The sequence below is a fragment of the Rhinopithecus bieti genome, unplaced genomic scaffold (assembly GCF_001698545.2).
Source record: "Rhinopithecus bieti isolate Rb0 unplaced genomic scaffold, ASM169854v2 scaffold_29928, whole genome shotgun sequence".
Lineage (NCBI taxonomy): Eukaryota > Metazoa > Chordata > Mammalia > Primates > Cercopithecidae > Rhinopithecus > Rhinopithecus bieti.
In genome coordinates, this window is record NW_016814053.1 from 2,891,813 (window position 1) to 2,910,756 (window position 18,944).

The following is an 18,944-nucleotide window of genomic DNA, read 5'->3' on the forward strand; positions in this document are numbered from 1 at the left end:
TTTAATTGGAAAACTGCTTTAGCACATTATAGACTTACCAATTTGCTTGTAAACGCTAACCATTTGGCGCCAAAATTCTGGGAGCTAAATTTTAAGCCGTTCTTCCTCAAAGCACCGCCCCACTTCTTACACCACGCCTCCTTTTGCTCTGTTCCTTCCTCCACATTATTGAGGCACCCTAGGCGGTGAAGAAGCGGCTTTTCTGTCATGCGCATTGTGGCGAAGCGTTCTTCCCACTTGCCCGACTTCACCACTCACTGGGATCAGACCCCTGTCATGCGCATTGAGAGTCCTCTAGACAGGCGCGCCTTGCAGCGCCGTCCTGCGCTTGCGCTGAGCAGCCCGCAAGGGCGGAAGTGGGAGCTGCGACCGGGAGGAGGGGCGCGGCGCTCGCTGTGAGGTGGGCAAGCGGCGGAAATGGCGCCCTCCGGGAGTTCTGCAGTTCCCCTGGCAGTCTTGGTGCTGTTGCTTTGGGGTGCTCCCTGGACGCACGGGCGGCGGAGCAACGTTCGCGTCATCACGGACGAGAACTGGAGAGAGCTGCTGGAAGGAGACTGGATGATAGAATTGTGAGTGCGGTGCGGCCGGGGTCCTACGTCAGTGCTTGGACACACGACTTCACCCCGCACGTTCCTCATGCAGGTCCCAGGCTCCCCAGGACTGCGCCTCCGAGTTGCGGAGCTAGCGTCCACGACTTCTGCAGCTCCCCAAACTCCTGGGATCTGCCGCCGGCTTGGTTCCACCCCCTCGTCTCTTACCCGTAAATGTTAAGTTTCTTCTGGGGTGCACCCTCGTTTCGTTTCTGTGGCTGTTGTGCGCCCCGAGGGTTAGCGCCAGTGCGAATTCTGACATTTTTCATGACTTTGAGGCTGCGATTGGGGCGCGGGTAGGGAGGTGTCTGACTAGTGTCTAAGTAGAGTCATTCTTCACAGACTTCTACACTTATTTTCACCACATTTTACAGAAAAGAATATTGAGCAAAATCTCTCCTCTCCTTTTGTCTGTCGTGAAAATATAGTCTATATATGGTGTTGGATTTTGGGGCTTTTAAGCTTTTTAAAAATGGATTAGGCACGTTTCTTTTTTATTGTGAATACTGAGTCGATTCAGGTCGGGTTGTTTTAAGTTTTCGTTTTCTCTTTTCCCTTCTCTTTTGCCTTCGCTTTTCACTCATCTCGTTTTCCTTTGGGTGTGTTTGCAGTGTAGAGAATACCTTGGGTTGTGACTCCTAGGTCTTTGTAAACGGCATTACATTAAAAGATAATGCATTAATGTATACACTCTCAAGAGCGCCAGGTCATCATTTATTGCTCGAACGAAATCATGTGTCTTGTGTGGTGATTTCAATTTAATAATGTCTGTTCTGCAGCGGTGGGAAATAAAGTATCTGCCTTTGCTTTAGATGCTGAGTTGTTGATGGTGGTATTATACATATTAGCGGTATTACTGATAATAGTAAAAGCATGATTACTGAGTATTAACTGTAGTGGACACCACTAAGCACCTTTACACACATACTATATTTAATTCTCTACAAATTCTCTGTGACAGGTGTTTTTCACATTTTACAAGTGAGTAACAAGGTACCTAAATACTTTAGTTAACCATCCAGATATTGCTGCGGCTTTCTTTGGGTCTTCAGAGTAGGCATGCAATAATTGTTGTTAGAACACCTTCTTTAAAAAGGTTCAGCTGGAAGTGGCGTAGGCTACTCAGGAGATTGAGGTATGAGGATGGCTTGAGCCCAGGGGTTCAAGAGATCGTGGGCAATGTAGCGAAATAAATAAGTAGATAAATAAAAATGAAAAGACAGCAGGGTTCAGGTGAGTGTTTTCTTGTGTCGAGAATGCAACAAGGGTTGTCAAGGAGACCAGCGAAAGTGACATCCCCAAGGGAGAACCCAGAAGGCTAAATCAGTAAGTCCTGTGCTATTTAAAAAAACAAACAAACAAAACTAGCCCGGCGCGGTGGCTCACGCCTGTAATCCCAGCACTTTGGGAGGCCAAGGCGGGCCGATCACGAGGTCAGGAGATTGAGACCATCCTGGCTAACACGGTGAAACGCCGTTTGTACTAAAAATACAAAAAATTAGCTGGGCGTGGTGGCACGCGCTTGTAGTCCCAGCTACTCGGGAGGCTGAGGCAGGAGAATCGCTTGAATCCGGGAGGCAGAGGTTGCAGTCAGCCGAGATCGTGCCACTGCACTCCAGCCTGGGCGACAGAGTGAGACTCGATCTCAAAAAAAAAAAAAAAAAGTAGAACATTTATATGGAGGGTAAAATAAAGGGGAATATTCATAGTATGCATATAATCTGCAACTCTGAAATGAATTTTCATTCAGGCACCATCGAAGGCTTCAGGGGAGAGGAACTATGACAAGTGACACTTTGTTTTTCAGTTATCCTCATGAGTAACTTGTTTTAGATCGTGCCTGTAAAATAGTGTTATAAGCAATATATTAAGCAATAGTTATCGTGTGTGTGTATATGCAAAATACAGTCAAGTATTACTCAAGGATATTTTTTAATTCATTATGATCCAACTATATAAATACAGCAGTCAGAAGTAGTATTAAAGAGAACAAGACTAACAAAACATTGAGTATGAGGTAAATCCACATTGGAGCATCTATCTATAGGGTAGTAGTTTTCTTTTCCTTAAGTAGAGATTCTAAAGTAAGTCTTTAGAAAGCAACTGACAGCCTGGGCAACATGGCAAAAAAATACGAAAAATTAGCTGGGAGTGTGGGCAGGCATCTCTAGTCCCAGCTACTTGGGCTGAGGTGGGAGGATGTCTGGGAGGTTGAGGCTGCAGTAAGCCCAGATCGCCCCACTGCCCACCAGTCTGGGTGCCAAAGCTAGACCCTGTTTCAAAAAATAAAAAAGCAACTGAGCAACAAAAGAACCTGAAAAAGAAGGAATCTAGAAGTTTTAGTAATAGTCTGCTCCTAATTACAAGTGAATTATCTACAGTAAATCCATTTCTGCTCAGAAGTTTTGTCATGAAGATATTTTCATTGTAATACAATTTATTGTTAGGAGCTTGGCTTTTGTAGTACCAGTTTGTCTTGTTCTACAATGTCTATTTTAGGAGTTTAGTTTTCATAAAACAAGTGAAGAAAATGTGAAGTACAGAAACTGTAGTTTTGTGTTTAACTGGTTTAGGCTTTATTCTTCCTGGTTCTGTTAAAAAAAAAAAAAAAAAGAACCCTGTGCTGTATTATAAGATAAAATACGATAAAGTGTAAAAATAAGATCCTTGGGAGATAATGAATACCAGAGGAGTAATTTAAATGCTAATATGCTTGCATTTGTAAATCCAAGGTCTTGGAAACAGGATGACCTAACTGGCCAAGAGTTTTGTTTGGCCTGCTTAGTATTTGTATGTGGGTTATTTTTTGAGGTAACATTCTCATATAAAAATGCAGATCTCCATCTTCTTTTAAATATGAATAGCCAGCCTTAGTGTGGCAGCATCCTTTGTGGCAATCCTACTTAGTAATGGTTGCCACCTTAAGATGGAATATGTGCTTTCTTATTCACCACAGCCCAGAACACTTCTGTTTTTCCAACACTTTGCATTTGTGACTCTGCAGTGTAAATTATTAAAATTGGTAAACTCTAACTTTGGTCTTGAACTTTCTGGTGGCCACACATTGATAGAGAAATGCAAAGGTTTTTTGAAGAGCTGTTTTGCATGTGAAAAAATCCTGTGTCTTATTCTCAGAATTTCATTTGATTAGCATCATCAGTTCATCATTTTTGATTTCCGGATTGTTAGATCTACCCTTAAAAGTTTTTCATCTGCATGAAATTAACCACCTTGTGGTCTTCAGTGTTTTTATATAAAATATTCTTCATAAATTATACATTTAAATTTTTTATCCCAAGATAAATGGTCATACTAATGTGCTTAACTTAAAAAAAAAAAAAAATCTGTATTTCTTAGTTACGCCCCGTGGTGCCCTGCTTGTCAAAATCTTCAACCGGAATGGGAAAGTTTTGCTGAATGGGGAGAAGATCTTGAGGTTAATGTTGCGAAAGTAGATGTCACAGAGCAGCCAGGTACTGTAAGTCTTTGGTTAGTTTTGTTTCTTTGCTGTTTGGGTTGATATGTTTATCCTGTTTTCTACATTACATAGTCTTAATTCTACCTTTCATTAGGTTTTCAAAACCTAACAGTCTGCAGCTGGTTAACCTGACTTGTGCACCTCCCTGATGGGGGCTCAGTGTGCAGTGGTTGCAAAATGGAGATTCCCTAGTTGTGTAAACACCTCATTCCTTGAAAGCATTGCTTTAAGGGTTCTTGAAGACATTACCCTCTTTTTATCCCTCCCCACATAACTGCCTCTGATTTGTTTTTCTTTGCGTCCCAGGCCCCAGACTAGTATGTAAGATGTCTTTGAGAAGTACTAGAACATTGTGATTCAGGTGAACATTGGCCAAGCCACATTTGCATCCATACCAGGCTTCAGAATAAGGAGCATGCGGTTGAGTCTAGAGTCAAGGTCACGTTCCCTGACAAAAGAAGATCTGAATCTCTGAAACTGAGTTTTAAATTTAGTACCTATGATTTGAGGATGTGGGCTCCTAAATATAAAGCCCTCGTGGTTGTGAGGTCGGGTGCATTCCTGACTTGGTCCCTGGACAAGTGGCAGGTCCTGCGCTTAAGGAGGTTCCTTCCACAGACCAACCTCATCTTACCGTTCTCAGTAGTCACACTACCCTTGGGTTCTTGGCTGCCCCATCTCAAATGGTAATAATAAGTAATATTTATTGAGCGCTTGCCTATTATAGCACTCTTTCAAGTATCTTGTGTTTATTATTTAATCCTTATACAACCCCATGAAATATGTAATGTCCCCATTTCACAGATAAGAAAACTGAGGCACAGGTCAATTCTCTGTAATATAAGTGCTTGACACCTGGCTAATAATAAATGTTAGCTGCTTTTGTTTTTGCCTGTCTTATGAAAGATTCACATTATTTTCCATTTTTAGCAGCACCATAAACTGCCTTTGTTGAATGTCAAGTGCAATTCCATTTGATTTTAGAGCTAAGAACCTATTACCTTGTGCTCTCCCATGACTTATTACTACTAGTCTTAATTTTGACAGTGGTATAAATAATGAAGTGTTTTATTTATTTAAAACGTATTCAGTACTCTAGTTCTACATACTTTTTAACTGAGATAATGTGCAGTATTGTGTTTTTTAAAGTTGCTTTAAGTACATAATTCACTTTTAAATTATGTATTACAAAGCTCAACTATTATGTATAATTTCATGTTCTTTCCTATTAGTATGTATTTAAATAATTCAAAGTCACCTTTTAAGTAGTCAGTGATTGGCCCATGTAAAACCTGCTGTGTGTTCTTTATCTGTAGGACTGAGTGGACGGTTTATCATAACTGCTCTTCCTACTATTTATCAGTAAGTATTTGAAGATTCTCAATTATGGAGAAAGATGCATTATAGTGTAATCAGAAGTAGTAGGCCTCTAGAGGAAGAGCTGAGGTAATCTCATTATATTCAGCAGGTGTTTTAGAGGGCTTGTTTTGCTTAGTGTTATCCTAAGTGCCTTTGGGAAGTTGAGTGATGTATGAAACAGTCTCTGTTCTCAAAGATTTACAGTTGTTTTGGAAAGTGATGTTCTTGTGAAATGTTGTGATCCTGTTCAGCGTGTTGAGTCATTATGAGTCCAAAGTAGTGGTGAGTCCTGTAGGAAATTGGGTAAAGGAAAAATCACAATTACCTGGATTAGTTCCCAGAGAATATGGGGTTTAAATGAAACCTTGGAAGTAGGATTTTAAGAGTGCAGGGTAAGCATTTTATTCTGAGGACAATCTCGTAAACAGTCATTAACAGGAACATGATATGTCCAAAAAGTAGCTATGAAAGTGCTATTGTACAGCCTTGGGTACAGTAGTAGGTGACAGTTGGGTGATAAATCAGAATGAGGAAGATTATGAAGTCTTCAGTGTCAGGTCTATTAGTTTGGCTTTATCTTCTAAATTGGGGGTATGAAATCTCAAGTCTGTGTACCTGCTGTGTACCCTAACATCATGTAGCTGGTAGGTTAAATACCAGGAGGTACTGAAAATAAGTTGACACTTCTTTATGTTTATAGCTTGCTTTTCCTTGCCCTTTTTTCTTTTTTTTTCATGTTTTTAAAATTCACCCCTACTCCCTTTACATCTATGTAAATTTCTGTTCTCTGTCTCCCTAAGAGCTTCTGTCCTGCCCTTCTCATTCAGTGTCTCACACGCCCCTTCAGTGTCTCCTCTTTCCTTTTCACTTCTTAGTGCCTCCTGACCTTATTTGGAATTTCCTGCCCTTTTTCTTGTAGTCAAAATTGTTTACCATGTCCTTTCTCGTATTTCCTGCCTGTCGAAATCCTACCTATGCTTCAAAGAATAGCTCAAATGACACTTCACAAAAACTTTGTGTTTTGGGGTGGGGGGCTTCCTCGTGGTCGTTACCTCTGGGTGGGTAAAGGGTCTTTTAACCCTTCTTAACAGGTCCCTAGTAGGGAGCCGATGAGTTTTTGAGTTAGATGAGTTTTTGCACTTAAAGATGTTGGAGCCAAGAGAACATTTATGACTCTGACAGAACTTTCTACATTGGAAATGGGAAGGAGGAGGTGGATCTAAGGAAGGCTGCAAAACTGACTGTAAATAGTCACTGAAATGAGAGGAAAGGAAATACTGTACCAGATGCCTCCAGTGATTTAAAGCAGGGTGGCTGAGGTGATGCTAGTATAGCCAAAAGTACTAGAAAAATGCCTTAAAATTTTAAGTTATAGCTTAACAGCTAATAATTACTATGTGCCAAGCACTATTCTAATACTTTTTATATAATTCTTTTAATATGTGTATTACACATAAGGTTTAAAAGTACTTTTCTGAGATTTATCTACTTACTATATTTCATAGTTTTATTGTTTGGTAGAATAACAGTAATTTTTTAAAAAAATGTAACCTCATTGTTAAATTGGGGGCTAAAGTGTCATGAGTAGGTAAATAGTATAATTTGCTATTAATACTTGTACATTGCTAATGCTTTTGAATGTTAGAAGTGACTATAAAGTGAGGTGAAAAAATAGCAAAATAAATATTAAATTATTTCTCAATGCTGGATAATATTTAATTCTGATTCTCTTTAGTTGTAAAGATGGTGAATTTAGGCGCTATCAGGGTCCAAGGACTAAGAAGGACTTCATAAACTTTATAAGTGATAAAGAGTGGAAGAGTATTGAGCCCGTTTCATCATGGTTTGGTCCAGGTTCTGTTCTGTAAGTATGAGGGCTTTTTCTCTTACCCATTTCATAATTAATTGGAACAGATAATTATATTTTATGTAACGCATTCATACTCTTTTTCTTTCTTGAGCTGTTAAGGTGTATCCACATTTATTACATGTTCTTTTTTTTTTTTCTGAGATTGAGTCTCACTCTGTCGCCCAGGCTGGGGTGCAGTGGCGTGATCTTGGCTCACTGCAAACTCTGCCTCAGTGGTTCACGCCATTCTCCTTCCTCAGCCTCCCGAATATCTGGGACTACAGGCGCCCACTGCTACGCCTGGCTAATTTTTTTATATTTTAGTAGAAACGGGGTTTCACCGTGTTAGCCAGGATGGTCTCGATCTCCTGACCTTGTGATCCACCTGCCTTGGCCTCCCAAAGTACTGGGATTATAGGCATGAGCCACCGTGCATGGCCTACATGTTTGATCTTTTTAGTTTGACCTAAGTCAAACAGTTTCATGCTTCTTGAGTTAGAGAAGACATTTTATAGAAGTAAGTTGTACACCTTTTCAGGAATATTGTAGCTTGCTAGATTTAGTGACATGTATCATCAAAAACTAAATGCCCCTAAGATTGTTCACAGCATAATGGGTAAAGCTATCACTCGAGTGTAATAATTTGAATGAGTAGGCTCAAACTTGTACTCATGTTATCTCCAGACTTCAGTTTGTTTTGTAATGTTCTGTCTCCATAGAGACTGTCACAAATTGCCGATACCAACTAAATTACATAAACTTCGACTCTTGATGTAAAGCGATTGAATTATATTTGGTTGGTTATTCCACCTATCTGATAACTTCTTATATGAATAGTGTGTATAAACGTTGACCATAATAGCGTGCCTAAGCACTAAGCTTTATAGATATCTAGAGGGTAGATGAATTTCTTCATAGCAACTGGCAATGGAGTGATAAGGATTGGAAGTAGCAAGCATGCTTTCTGCTTTGCTGTTGGGGTACAAGGCCTCACTGGTAATGTGAGAGACCTCTGGTAATAGTGAGTTTTGCTGAGGTACCATGGACTGATCCTGTGTGGCCATCTGTATCTTCCTATCCTCTCACCACACTTACCTTTGGAGGATAGGGAGTTGAGACAGTAATCCCATAAGAGAAAAATACTCTAGGTTCTGGGAATGAGAGAAAGATCAGCCTGTCGACACTCACCCATTGAACTACCATGCCCAACTCAATTTTGGATCCTACTGTTCCTGAAATTAATTACTGCAGACTACAGTGAGGCTATACAGTGCTTTATATTTCAGTTCCTTGTTTCTCTTCTCACGTGGCTTTTAAACAACAGAAGCAACATGATTAAAATACCTTTCTATGTCGACTTAAAAGTATAACTGATTTTTGTTCTCTGAAATCTCATCTCATAAATGAATCTTGTCTTTTTCCAGTAGAACAAAGTAGTTGCTTGTAAGTCTATTTTCAAGCTGCTACAATTGGGAACTCACAGAGCTTTCTTATTTCTGAAGTATGCCTTTTTAAAACTGGCCATTTAATTATGTAAAATACTAATTTTTGCTTATATGATGACTTAGCACTTATTTACCTATGTAGTAATTTTGTATATCATTAAAAGATGTCAAACTAATGCACCTATAAATTTTAATTAATTTCAATAAAAAAGAGGGATAGTTCTTAAGTAGGAAGAATCAGCTTGACAATTGTTTCCAGTCCTTCCTTGAGCCTCCCTTTGGTCATGCTTTAAAGGCTTTTAAGGGTGAGTAAGAGTTGCCTTTTCCAACTGGTTTCATGGAACTTGTAATCCTTTACTCAGTGTATTAGAGAAATGATCAGATGAAAGACAGAATATTAACATCAAAACAGTGGGAGAAAAGGAAAAAGTTACTGTCAAGTATGTTTATTTACGAGGCTGTCACATGGTAGTATCAATTTAGAAACAGTTTTCATGAACAAGCCTTATTATAGGCATGAAATCAGTGATTTATCTCTAGTCTTGATTAACAGCAATAAAATCTGTCATATTGGGGAAATTATGGAGTAGAAAATAGTATATATAGACAAAGCTGTGTATGTTATTCAGTTTTTTAATCATCTCTTTTATTTTTAGGATGAGTAGTATGTCAGCACTCTTTCAGCTATCTATGTGGATCAGGGTATGGACTAAAATATTTTTATCTTAAACATTTATGCCACTATCACTTTAACAAAATGAACAGATTTTAGTTTTTTTTTCTTTTCATTTTAGGCTTGCCATAACTACTTTATTGAAGACCTTGGATTGCCAGTGTGGGGATCATATACTGTTTTTGCTTTAGCAACTCTGTTTTCCGGACTGTTATTAGGACTCGTAAGTATTTCATTTTGGAGTGCTAGGAAGAAAATATTTTAAAATGTGATAATTTAAAATAGTTACATTAGCTGTGGCATATATTCTACTTTGAGATTTCTTACAATTTTATTTTACAGTGTATGATATTTGTGGCAGATTGCCTTTGTCCTTCAAAAAGGCGCAGACCACAGCCATACCCATACCCTTCAAGTAAGTATATTTTAAAATGTTTATTTTTTATTCACTATAGCCCTATTCATTTCTGTAATCACAATCACATTTCACAGGTTGCTCTTCCAGCTTAGAATTCTAACTGTGGGTTGTTGGCCTTTATCAGCTATAGCATAAGGGAAGGTAGAAGAGATGTATATTTCATGTAAGAATGTAGCCCAGTGGATTTTGAACACTGTTATTTTCTTGACTCTTATATTATGGGGAATTTTAACATGGCATATAGCATGTAGCTATTTAATAATATTTATTTGGTGTCAATTTATAAGTGGAATATATTCTACTCTTGAAGTCTTTCATTAGTATAGTAGCCGCCACATTTGAAGAGTATTCTTTGAATGCCAGTCAATTGTAGGTTTTTTCTGGTAGGATATTGGGAAAAGCAATCCCTATGGTTGATTTAGGGTGTCACTGACACTGAACTGTACTACGGATCAATTTAAATAATTACAAGCATTTACCAATCTTGTAGTTGTACTGTTAATGGAAGTGTTTATATTTGCAGTTCTTAAAGAACTTTTACTTATCTGTTACCTCATTTGCCACTCTGTAGTAGAGTGCATAGGTGATACTGCTCCCATTTTGTACTTGAGGAAACTAAGGCTCACAGTCACACAGAAGTGACAAAGCTTAGTGTTTAACTAAATCATACTTGTGGCCTGATACTCCTTCATTTATGATATCTTTTGTTTGTTTGTTTGTTTTCGAGACGGAGTCTCGCTCTGTTGCCCGGGCTGGAGTGCAGTGACGCCATCTCGGCTCACTGCAACCTCCACCTCCCAGGTTCAAACTATTCTCCTGCCTCAACCTCCCTAGTAGCTGGGACTACAGGTGCGTGCCACTACGCCCAGCTAATTTTTTGTTTTTAGTAGAGATGGAGTTTCACTGTGTTAGGATAGTCTCAATCGCCTGAACTTGTGATCCACCCGTCTCGACCTCCTAAAGTGCTGGGATTACAGGTGTGAGCCCCTGCACCCGGCCATGATGTCTTTCTTAACTTAGGGCTTATTGAGATCAAAATTTCCGAAATGAAGTCTATGGAGATTAGATTTATACTGTACCTTGTCTTTTTATACTGGTAGTTCATCTTTTCATTTCTTAGATAGTTGCATTGATACTAAAAAGGACATGCATAGGGGAAGGAATCATTTTATCCAAAAAGGGCCACTGATGTCTAGGAAAAAAGCGTAAGCACAGATTACTTAAAAGACAAATGTATTATTAGGTTTAAGGTTTTTGAAGCAAAATGAATATAAAATGTATACTCACCAACTTTTAAATTGTGAATAAAACGTAAGATTTAATTTAGTAGATACAAAAGATACATATATAAAAGTAGTTATACAGATGGTCCCTGACCTACAGTCATTCAACTTAAAATTGACTTTACGATAGTGCAAAACGAATATGCGTTCAATAGAAACTGTACTTTAAATTTTGAATTTTGACTATTCTGGGCTACTGGTATGGAGTAGTTTTGTAATGCTGGGCAGATTAGGTTAGGTTAGGTGTATTAATGTATTTCAACTTATGTAAGGATAGGTTAGTTGTATTAAATGCCTTTTTGACTTATGATATTTTCAACTTATGATTTATCAGGGTGTAACCCCATCATAAGTCAAGGAGCATCTGTATTATGTTTGGTTTTCTTATATTCTGTCCTCACCCTCACATGAATCATATAGCCATCAGAAAGTCTGTAGGGGCATCAGTGTGCAACTAGCATTGGATCCCATAAAGGTACCAAAGTACGTACTAAGTCATGTGATGTGCAGGCTGTTATTGCCACTGTTGCCAGATCGTCCTCTCGTCTCCCAAGAGTTTACTTTGGTAGTCTGCATAGATTGATTTCTCTGAGGATGTAGGTGTTGGAGTCTGAGTCATCTTACCACTTAGAGCAAACTTGAGAGTGTCTGAGACTTGCCTGGAGAACTTGTTGAAACAGATTGCTGATTCCCCACCCTGGGTTTTGGACTCAGAAGTTCTGTATTGGGGCCAAGAATTTCCATTTCTTACAATTCCCAGGTGAAGTTGATGTTGCTGGTCTGAGGACCACTATTTGAGAACCCCTGTCTTAGAGAAAGTGGTTACCAATAGGAAAATCTACAGGCCCCGGCACATGAAATTACTTGTCTTTTGGTGTTGACCGTACAAACTTTTCAAAAGAATACTGACTCTGATAGAATCCTTTCTGTGCAATACTGTGGAATACATAACTGGTGTACACAAAGAAGTAAGTGTTCTCAGACAGGAAGGGCAAGTCAGTGAATAGGCACCATTTTAGCAACTTTAAAAGAGTTGAACCTAAGGAAATGACAGAGACAGTACTCTACCTTTTTTAGGAAGTTACAAGGGAATTCGTTTCTTGGAAATGAAATTTTTAAAATGACTTGGTTAATTAATGTCAAGCTACTTAAGTTTTTCTGTCCTCTATTATAATCCACTGTAAAAGTCACTGAAGAAATCTTTACCTTTAAATATCTGTTAATTTGGAGGGACTGAAAGGCATAAAGTAAAGGGTTTTTTGAATGCCTTTCCAAATCATTCAAAAAGAAGGCAAGCATGGTCTCTGAGCCAGAGAGATCTGATTGGGCATCCCAGCTCTTCCACTTAATAGCAAAGCAGTATGGCAGACATTTTCTACCCTCTGAGCATGTAACCTCCTTTGTGAAATGAAAGTAATTATACTTGCCCCACTGGATCATTATGACACTTAGGAGATAGGTATGTAATGCTCACATTATCCTAGTTACTAACATAATAAGCATTCAGTAAGTAATTACTATACATATGATTGTGTAATTTATTTTTCTTTAGTAATACAACTGATATTAATCCAGACTTTAAAGTGATATTGCCATGCCCCTTCCATCATGGAACACATGATTTGAGTTGTTTTCCAGTATGTGTGCTTGTCTTGATTTTGAGTTGTTAGGGGTGCTAAAGAAACCCAACTCAGTCTACTGTTAAGCAAAATTGGAATGTATTGGTTTATGTAGCGATGAAGTGTGAGGTCAGGGTTGACTAGATCGTTAAGGCTCAAATGATGTTGTTAAGATGCTGTTTCTGAGTTACTCAGTTCTCCACACCTTGACTTGTTCAATTCTCAGTTGAGTGCTTTTTAGAATTTTTTTTTTTTTTCTATTTTTTCTCTGCTCACAAGGACATCTGGATCAACTTGGCCCTTTCCAGTCACTAGCGTAAGGTGGTTAGAGAAAACTAGTCACAATCTAAGAATAAGAAGGAAATTCATTTTTTTTCTACACCCACCTCTTTTTTGGAGAAATTCTGGTGCACTCCGCTGGTGTAAAGGTCTCACTTTTTGGAAACCAGGGTTCTGCAACCTCGACACTATTGACGTTTTTGGCCACATGATTCTTAGTTGTGACGGACTGCCTTTTATACACTGTTGAATATTTAATAGCATTCTACTTACCAATAGCACTGCCCTTCTCAGGTGTGAAAAGCAAAAATATCTCTAGACATTGTTAAGTGTTCCTTGTGGAGGGGAGAAACTCCCTTGGTAGAGAACCACTGCTATAAACTAGTATTCACCACCTGGGGTGTGGCATAGGGAAGGGGCTGTGAGCCCAAAATGAAGATGGATGCCAGGCAGACTAAACAACAGATTGTTCATTACTGGTAATTTTTCCCCCATGGTTTGTTCTGCCTTATTAACCCACTCCTTCCTTGCGGGTCCCCCCACCGTGGCCCCACCATTCTCGATTGCCTAGGATTGGGGGCAGTCTGAGATCATTGAATAGAGTAAAGCTCTTTGACCCGATTCTGTCTCCTGTATCTCACCATGGTGTTCTTTAAGTTTAAGTTAACTAGCAGCTGGCCATAAAAAACATCAAAAGGGTGTGTGTGTGTGTATGTATTTATTCATTGAGATGTACACTTAAGATTTTTACATTTTACTGTTGTAACTATATTGTAATAAAATACTATATATGGGGGATGAGTAAGGGGAAGCACATTTATAAGACCAGAAAAAGATATGGACAGAAATACAACCTTCAACTGTAAATGTGTGATTTCTGTTCCCTTGGGAACTGAAACAAGGATACTGTTTAAGTTTTAGTATACTTTTTGACCAGAAGATTAATAGCAAATAAGTATGAGATAGTTTTTTTTTTAAAGCCAGTCAAATTTAGCAGTGGGGGTTATCACCGTTAGTGACAGTGATATTAGTAAGTTCTGATAACCTACTACCATTGGACCAACCAATATACAATATATTGGACCAAATATACAATATAATGCTGTATATTTTCGTACAACTTACATACTGACAACATTAATGCTGATTCATTAATTTCTGTTCAGTTTATAAATAGGTGGGTAATTAGAATGACTTTGATAACTAAAATGGCTCATACCATTTTATTTTATAATATTCATAGTTTTTTGGATCTTATCTTGAATAACTTTTTTCTTTTGGAAATCCAAACATGATAAATTTATGCCAAAGCAGTTTTTGGGCATATGAGACATTGTATCTTGATTTTACTCTAGAGCAAATCTAATACATCTACAAAATACATTTTGGTGTTTGTCTTTAAGAAAAATTATTATCAGAATCCGCACAACCTTTGAAAAAAGTGGAGGAGGAACAAGAGGCGGATGAAGAAGATGTTTCAGAAGAAGAAGCTGAACGTAAAGAAGGAACAAACAAAGACTTTCCACAGAATGCCATAAGACAACGCTCTCTGGGTCCATCATTGGCCACAGATAAATCCTAGTTAAATTTTATAGTTAATATTATGATTTTGATAAAAATAGAAGATTGATCATTTTGTTTGGTTTGAAGTGAACTGTGACTTTCTTGTATATTGCAGAGTTCAGTCTAGATTGTCATTAAATTGAAGAGTCTACATTCAGAACATAAAAGCACTAGGTATACAAGTTTGAAATATGATTTAAGCACAGTATGGTGGTTTAAATAGTTCTCTAATTTTTGAAAAATCATGCCAAGCAATAAGATTTATGTATATTTGTTTAATAATAACCTGTTTCAAGTCTGAGTTTTGAAAATTTACATTTCCCAAGTATTGCATTATTGAGGTATTTAAGAATATTATTTTAGAGAAAAATATTTCTCATTTGATATAATTTTCTTGGTTTCACTGTGTGAAAAAAAGCAAGATATTTCCCATAAATGGGAACTTTGCCCGTTTGTCTAAGAAATGTGTATTTGAGTGACAATTTCACTGGTCTTTTTATGAGTTATATATTCCAAAATTTCCTTGTGTATTTTAGGTTATGACTAATAAAAATAATTACTTTTTATTTTATATTTACAGTTTTCTACACATGAATACAGATCTGCTACTGATTAGGAAGTTTTTTAATTCATGGTATTTCTCTTATTCCAACAAAGTTTGATTTTTCTCTTGGTATTTTTCTTATTTACTATGATTATATTTTTTATTTTTCACAATTGGGATGATTAATTTCGCTGGATAAACATTTTTTATGTTTTATGTACAAACAGTACTTTTCTGGTTATGTTCATAAACTGATCTAGTTTACTGGAGATATCCATCAAACTGAACAATCTTGTTGGTAATTTAAAATTTGCGCACCTTTCTTCAGATTTTTTACTATCCATTCTGCAGAACTTCAACTTAAATTGTTTTTTTTTTCTTTTTGAATGTGAAGGTGAACATTCCTGATTTTTGTCTGATGTGGAAAAGCCGCGATATTTTACAATTTGAAAATTCACCGAAGCTTAATATAAAACAAAGTTTGCATTCTACTCAGGAAAAAGCATCTTCTTGTATATGTATTAAATGTATTTTTGTCCTCATATACAGAAAGTTCTTAATTGATTTTACAGTCTGTAATGCTTGATGTTTTAAAATAATAACATTTTTATATTTTTTAAAAGACAAATTCATATTATTCTGTGTTCTTTCCTGACTGGTAATATTCTGTGGGATTTCACAGGTAAAAGTCAGTAGGATGGAACATTTTGTGTATTTTACTCCTTAAAGAGCTAGAATACATAGTTTTCACCTTAAAAGAAGGGGGAAAACCATAAATACAATGAATCAACTGACCATTATGTAGTAGACAATTTCTGTAATGTCCTCTTCTTTCTAGGCTCTGTTGCTATGTGAATCCATTAGATTTACAGTATCGTAATATACAAGTGTTCTTTAAAGGCCTCTCCTTTAGAATATAAAATATTGTACCATTGAAGAGTTTGGATGTGTAACTTGTGATGCCTTAGAAAAATGTCCTAAGCACAAAATAAACTTTTCTAACCACTTCATTAAAGCTGAAGACCAGTATGATTTCTAGTTGCTTTTTGAAGGTATGCTTTTTTACTTTGTATTTAATGATGTTCAGATGAGTAGTTGTGTGTTACTATATATGTACTTGATATGCGTAATCAAACGACTGCTTCTTTTGCTATTGAGATGTTTAAGGACAGTAATGCTCATGAATCAAGCATTTTTTTTTTAGTGTTCTAGTATATGTGACATTGCCAATTTTTTTATTAGCAAATATGTGACCAGAAAGATTCTACAGAGTAAAAAATCAAAGCAAAACAAAAACCACAAAAAGACCCCTGTACTACAGAAAATTTAAAGTTGGCTGAACAGAGAGTGTCTTGAAATTTCAGGCAACATGTAGTCTCACAGTTCTTAAAGATTGTCACTGTAGACCTCTGAGTAATTAATTTTCAGTTGGTAACAGACTTATAGTAACTCTTTGGGATTATTTACAAATGGTTCAGGAAGGAATAAGGTAAAGTAAAAGTAATATCCTGGAGAATTCTGGGCCACCTACCTGCTATAATCAGTTCAGCTCTACTACTGAAGTATTGTAAAATCTGATCTCTAGAGGAAAATACAGTATTCTACCCTACGTTGTGTAAATTCTTAATGATTATCAGAAAGACTGAAAAAAGTTTTAATGAAAAATTCTGGCTACATCTAACAGCTGCCATTTACCGAGTACCTACTGCAGCTTTGTTGTTTTCCTGTATTTATTCATTTAGTCCTAATGACGACTGCAAGACAGGTAAGCATTGCACATCTTTCAGGTGAGTCAGCTCAGAGGTGTGGTACAAATAGGTAAAATTTGAATCTAATTCTTGCTCCAAATCTTTTTTTTGTTTGCTTTTGTTTTTTTTTGTTTTGTTTTGTTTTTCTTCAGTATGGGTACATGAAATTCAACAATCTCTTATTTTGGTCTTTTTTTTTTTTTTTTTTTTTTGAGACAGAGTTTCACTCTTGTTGCCCAGGCTGAAGTGCAATGGCACGATCTTGGCTCACTGCAACCTCCGCCTCATGGGTTCGAGCGATTCTCCTGCCTCAGCCTCCCAAATAGCTGGGATTACAGGCATGGGCCACTGCGCCCGGCTATTATTTTGGTCTTAAAATTTCACTCCTATCAGAGTATAGGAGTGAATAAGTGCTATTCATAAATAACCATAATTATTCAGTATTTGTAGTCTCGTGATGTTGGTTATTGCATAAAGTAAGCTATTGCAGTAAATGATGCGTTAGGAAGCAATTTTCTCTCGTCAGTTTTGTCCTTATTCAGCCTTACACAAAAACAAGGCATAGTTCTGGACTTAATTTTGAGGTTATTAAAATTATTGAGTGAACATTTTGGCTCATATTTTATGACATTGTAGTTCATAGCCATGGTCAGTTTAAGGTAGAGTTCTTACAATATATTACTTTCAATATAGGTATTTTGTTAATAAGAATTTATTTCGGTTGGACTTTAAATGAGTGGTTTTACTGAGTGATTGCATGATTCTATAAATAAAATTTTAATTAAATATCATTGGAGATTTAGATATGTTGGTACTGCTTATCTAGCAACTTTTGTATTTGTGAAACCATTAAAGCTAGAGTAACAATAAATTTAAGTTGGAATGTTGGTAATATGTGAGTAGCAAGGTCAGATTATATACTTGAACAGGTATAACATATCCCCTTTTTTCTCTATTTATTTTTTTGAGATGGAGTCTCACTCTGTCGCCCAGGCTGGAGTGCAGTGGCATGATCTTGGCTCACTGCAATCTCCGCCTCCCGGCTTCATGCCATTCTCCTGCCTCAGCCTCCCGAGTAGCTGGGACTACAGGCGCCTGCCACCATGCCCGGCTAATTTTTTGTATTTTTAATGGAGACGGAGTTTCACCGTGTTAGCCAGGATGATCTCGATCTCCTGACCTCGTGATCCGCCCGCCTCGGCCTCCCAAAGTGCTGGGATTACAGGCGTGAGCCACTGCCCCCAGCCTTTCTTACTTATTTTTAATTGACAGGAAATAATTGTGTATATTTATGGGATACAGTGTGATATTTTCATCTGTGTATATGTAGAAAGATTCGACCAAGCTAATATATCCATCACTTACCAGTTTATCATTTTTTTGTGGAGAAAATGTAAAAAAAAAATCTGAGTTAGCTATTTTGAAATATACATTATTATTAACTGCGGTCACCATGCCATGTGATAGATCGCTAAAATGTATTCCTGTGGTCTAACTGAAACTCAGTACTGTTTGATCAACATCTTCCCTTTCCCCATTCCTCCCTTACTTCCCAGCCTCTTGTAACCATCTTTCTGTTGTTTCTATGAGATTAACTTTTTTCGGTTCTACATACAGTATTTCTTTCTCTTCCCGGCTTATTTCACTTAGCATAATGTCCTTCAGTTCTGTCTATGTTACTGCAAGTGACAGAATTTCCTTCCTCCTTTTAAGGCTGTATGGTATTCCAGCATGTATACTACATTTTCTTTACACATTCATTCATTGACAGAAACTTAGGTTACTTGCCCATCTTGGCTACTGTGAATAATGTTGAAATGAACATGGGAGTGCAAATATCTCTGCAACCTACTGATTTCAGTCCCTTGGATACATATCCAGAATTGGGATTGCTGGGATACAGGGTAATTCTGGTTTTTTTAGTTTTTTGAGGAAACTTCATACTATTTTCCAAAATGGCTATACTAATTTACATTCCCACCAAGAGTGTACAAGGGTTCCCTTTTCTCAAAATTCTCACTAATACTTATTTGTCTTTCTGATCATAACCACTGTTAACAGGTGATCTCTGGATTTTAAAATGTGTTTCCTTGATA

The 18,944-nt window shown here is 37.3% G+C and overlaps 1 protein-coding gene across 1 annotated transcript; it reads left to right on the forward strand.

Annotated features, from left to right (window-relative positions):
• The first annotated feature begins 278 nt into the window (after positions 1 to 278).
• TMX1 (thioredoxin related transmembrane protein 1) lies at positions 279 to 16,121 on the forward strand. Its single transcript, XM_017849538.1, has 8 exons — positions 279 to 569; positions 3,948 to 4,063; positions 5,385 to 5,430; positions 7,163 to 7,291; positions 9,378 to 9,423; positions 9,516 to 9,617; positions 9,737 to 9,809; positions 14,397 to 16,121. The coding sequence occupies exons 1-8, from the start codon at positions 418 to 420 to the stop codon at positions 14,573 to 14,575; spliced, it is 843 nt and encodes a 280-aa protein (XP_017705027.1). The 5' UTR covers positions 279 to 417; the 3' UTR covers positions 14,576 to 16,121.
• The last annotated feature ends 2,823 nt before the right edge of the window (positions 16,122 to 18,944 follow it).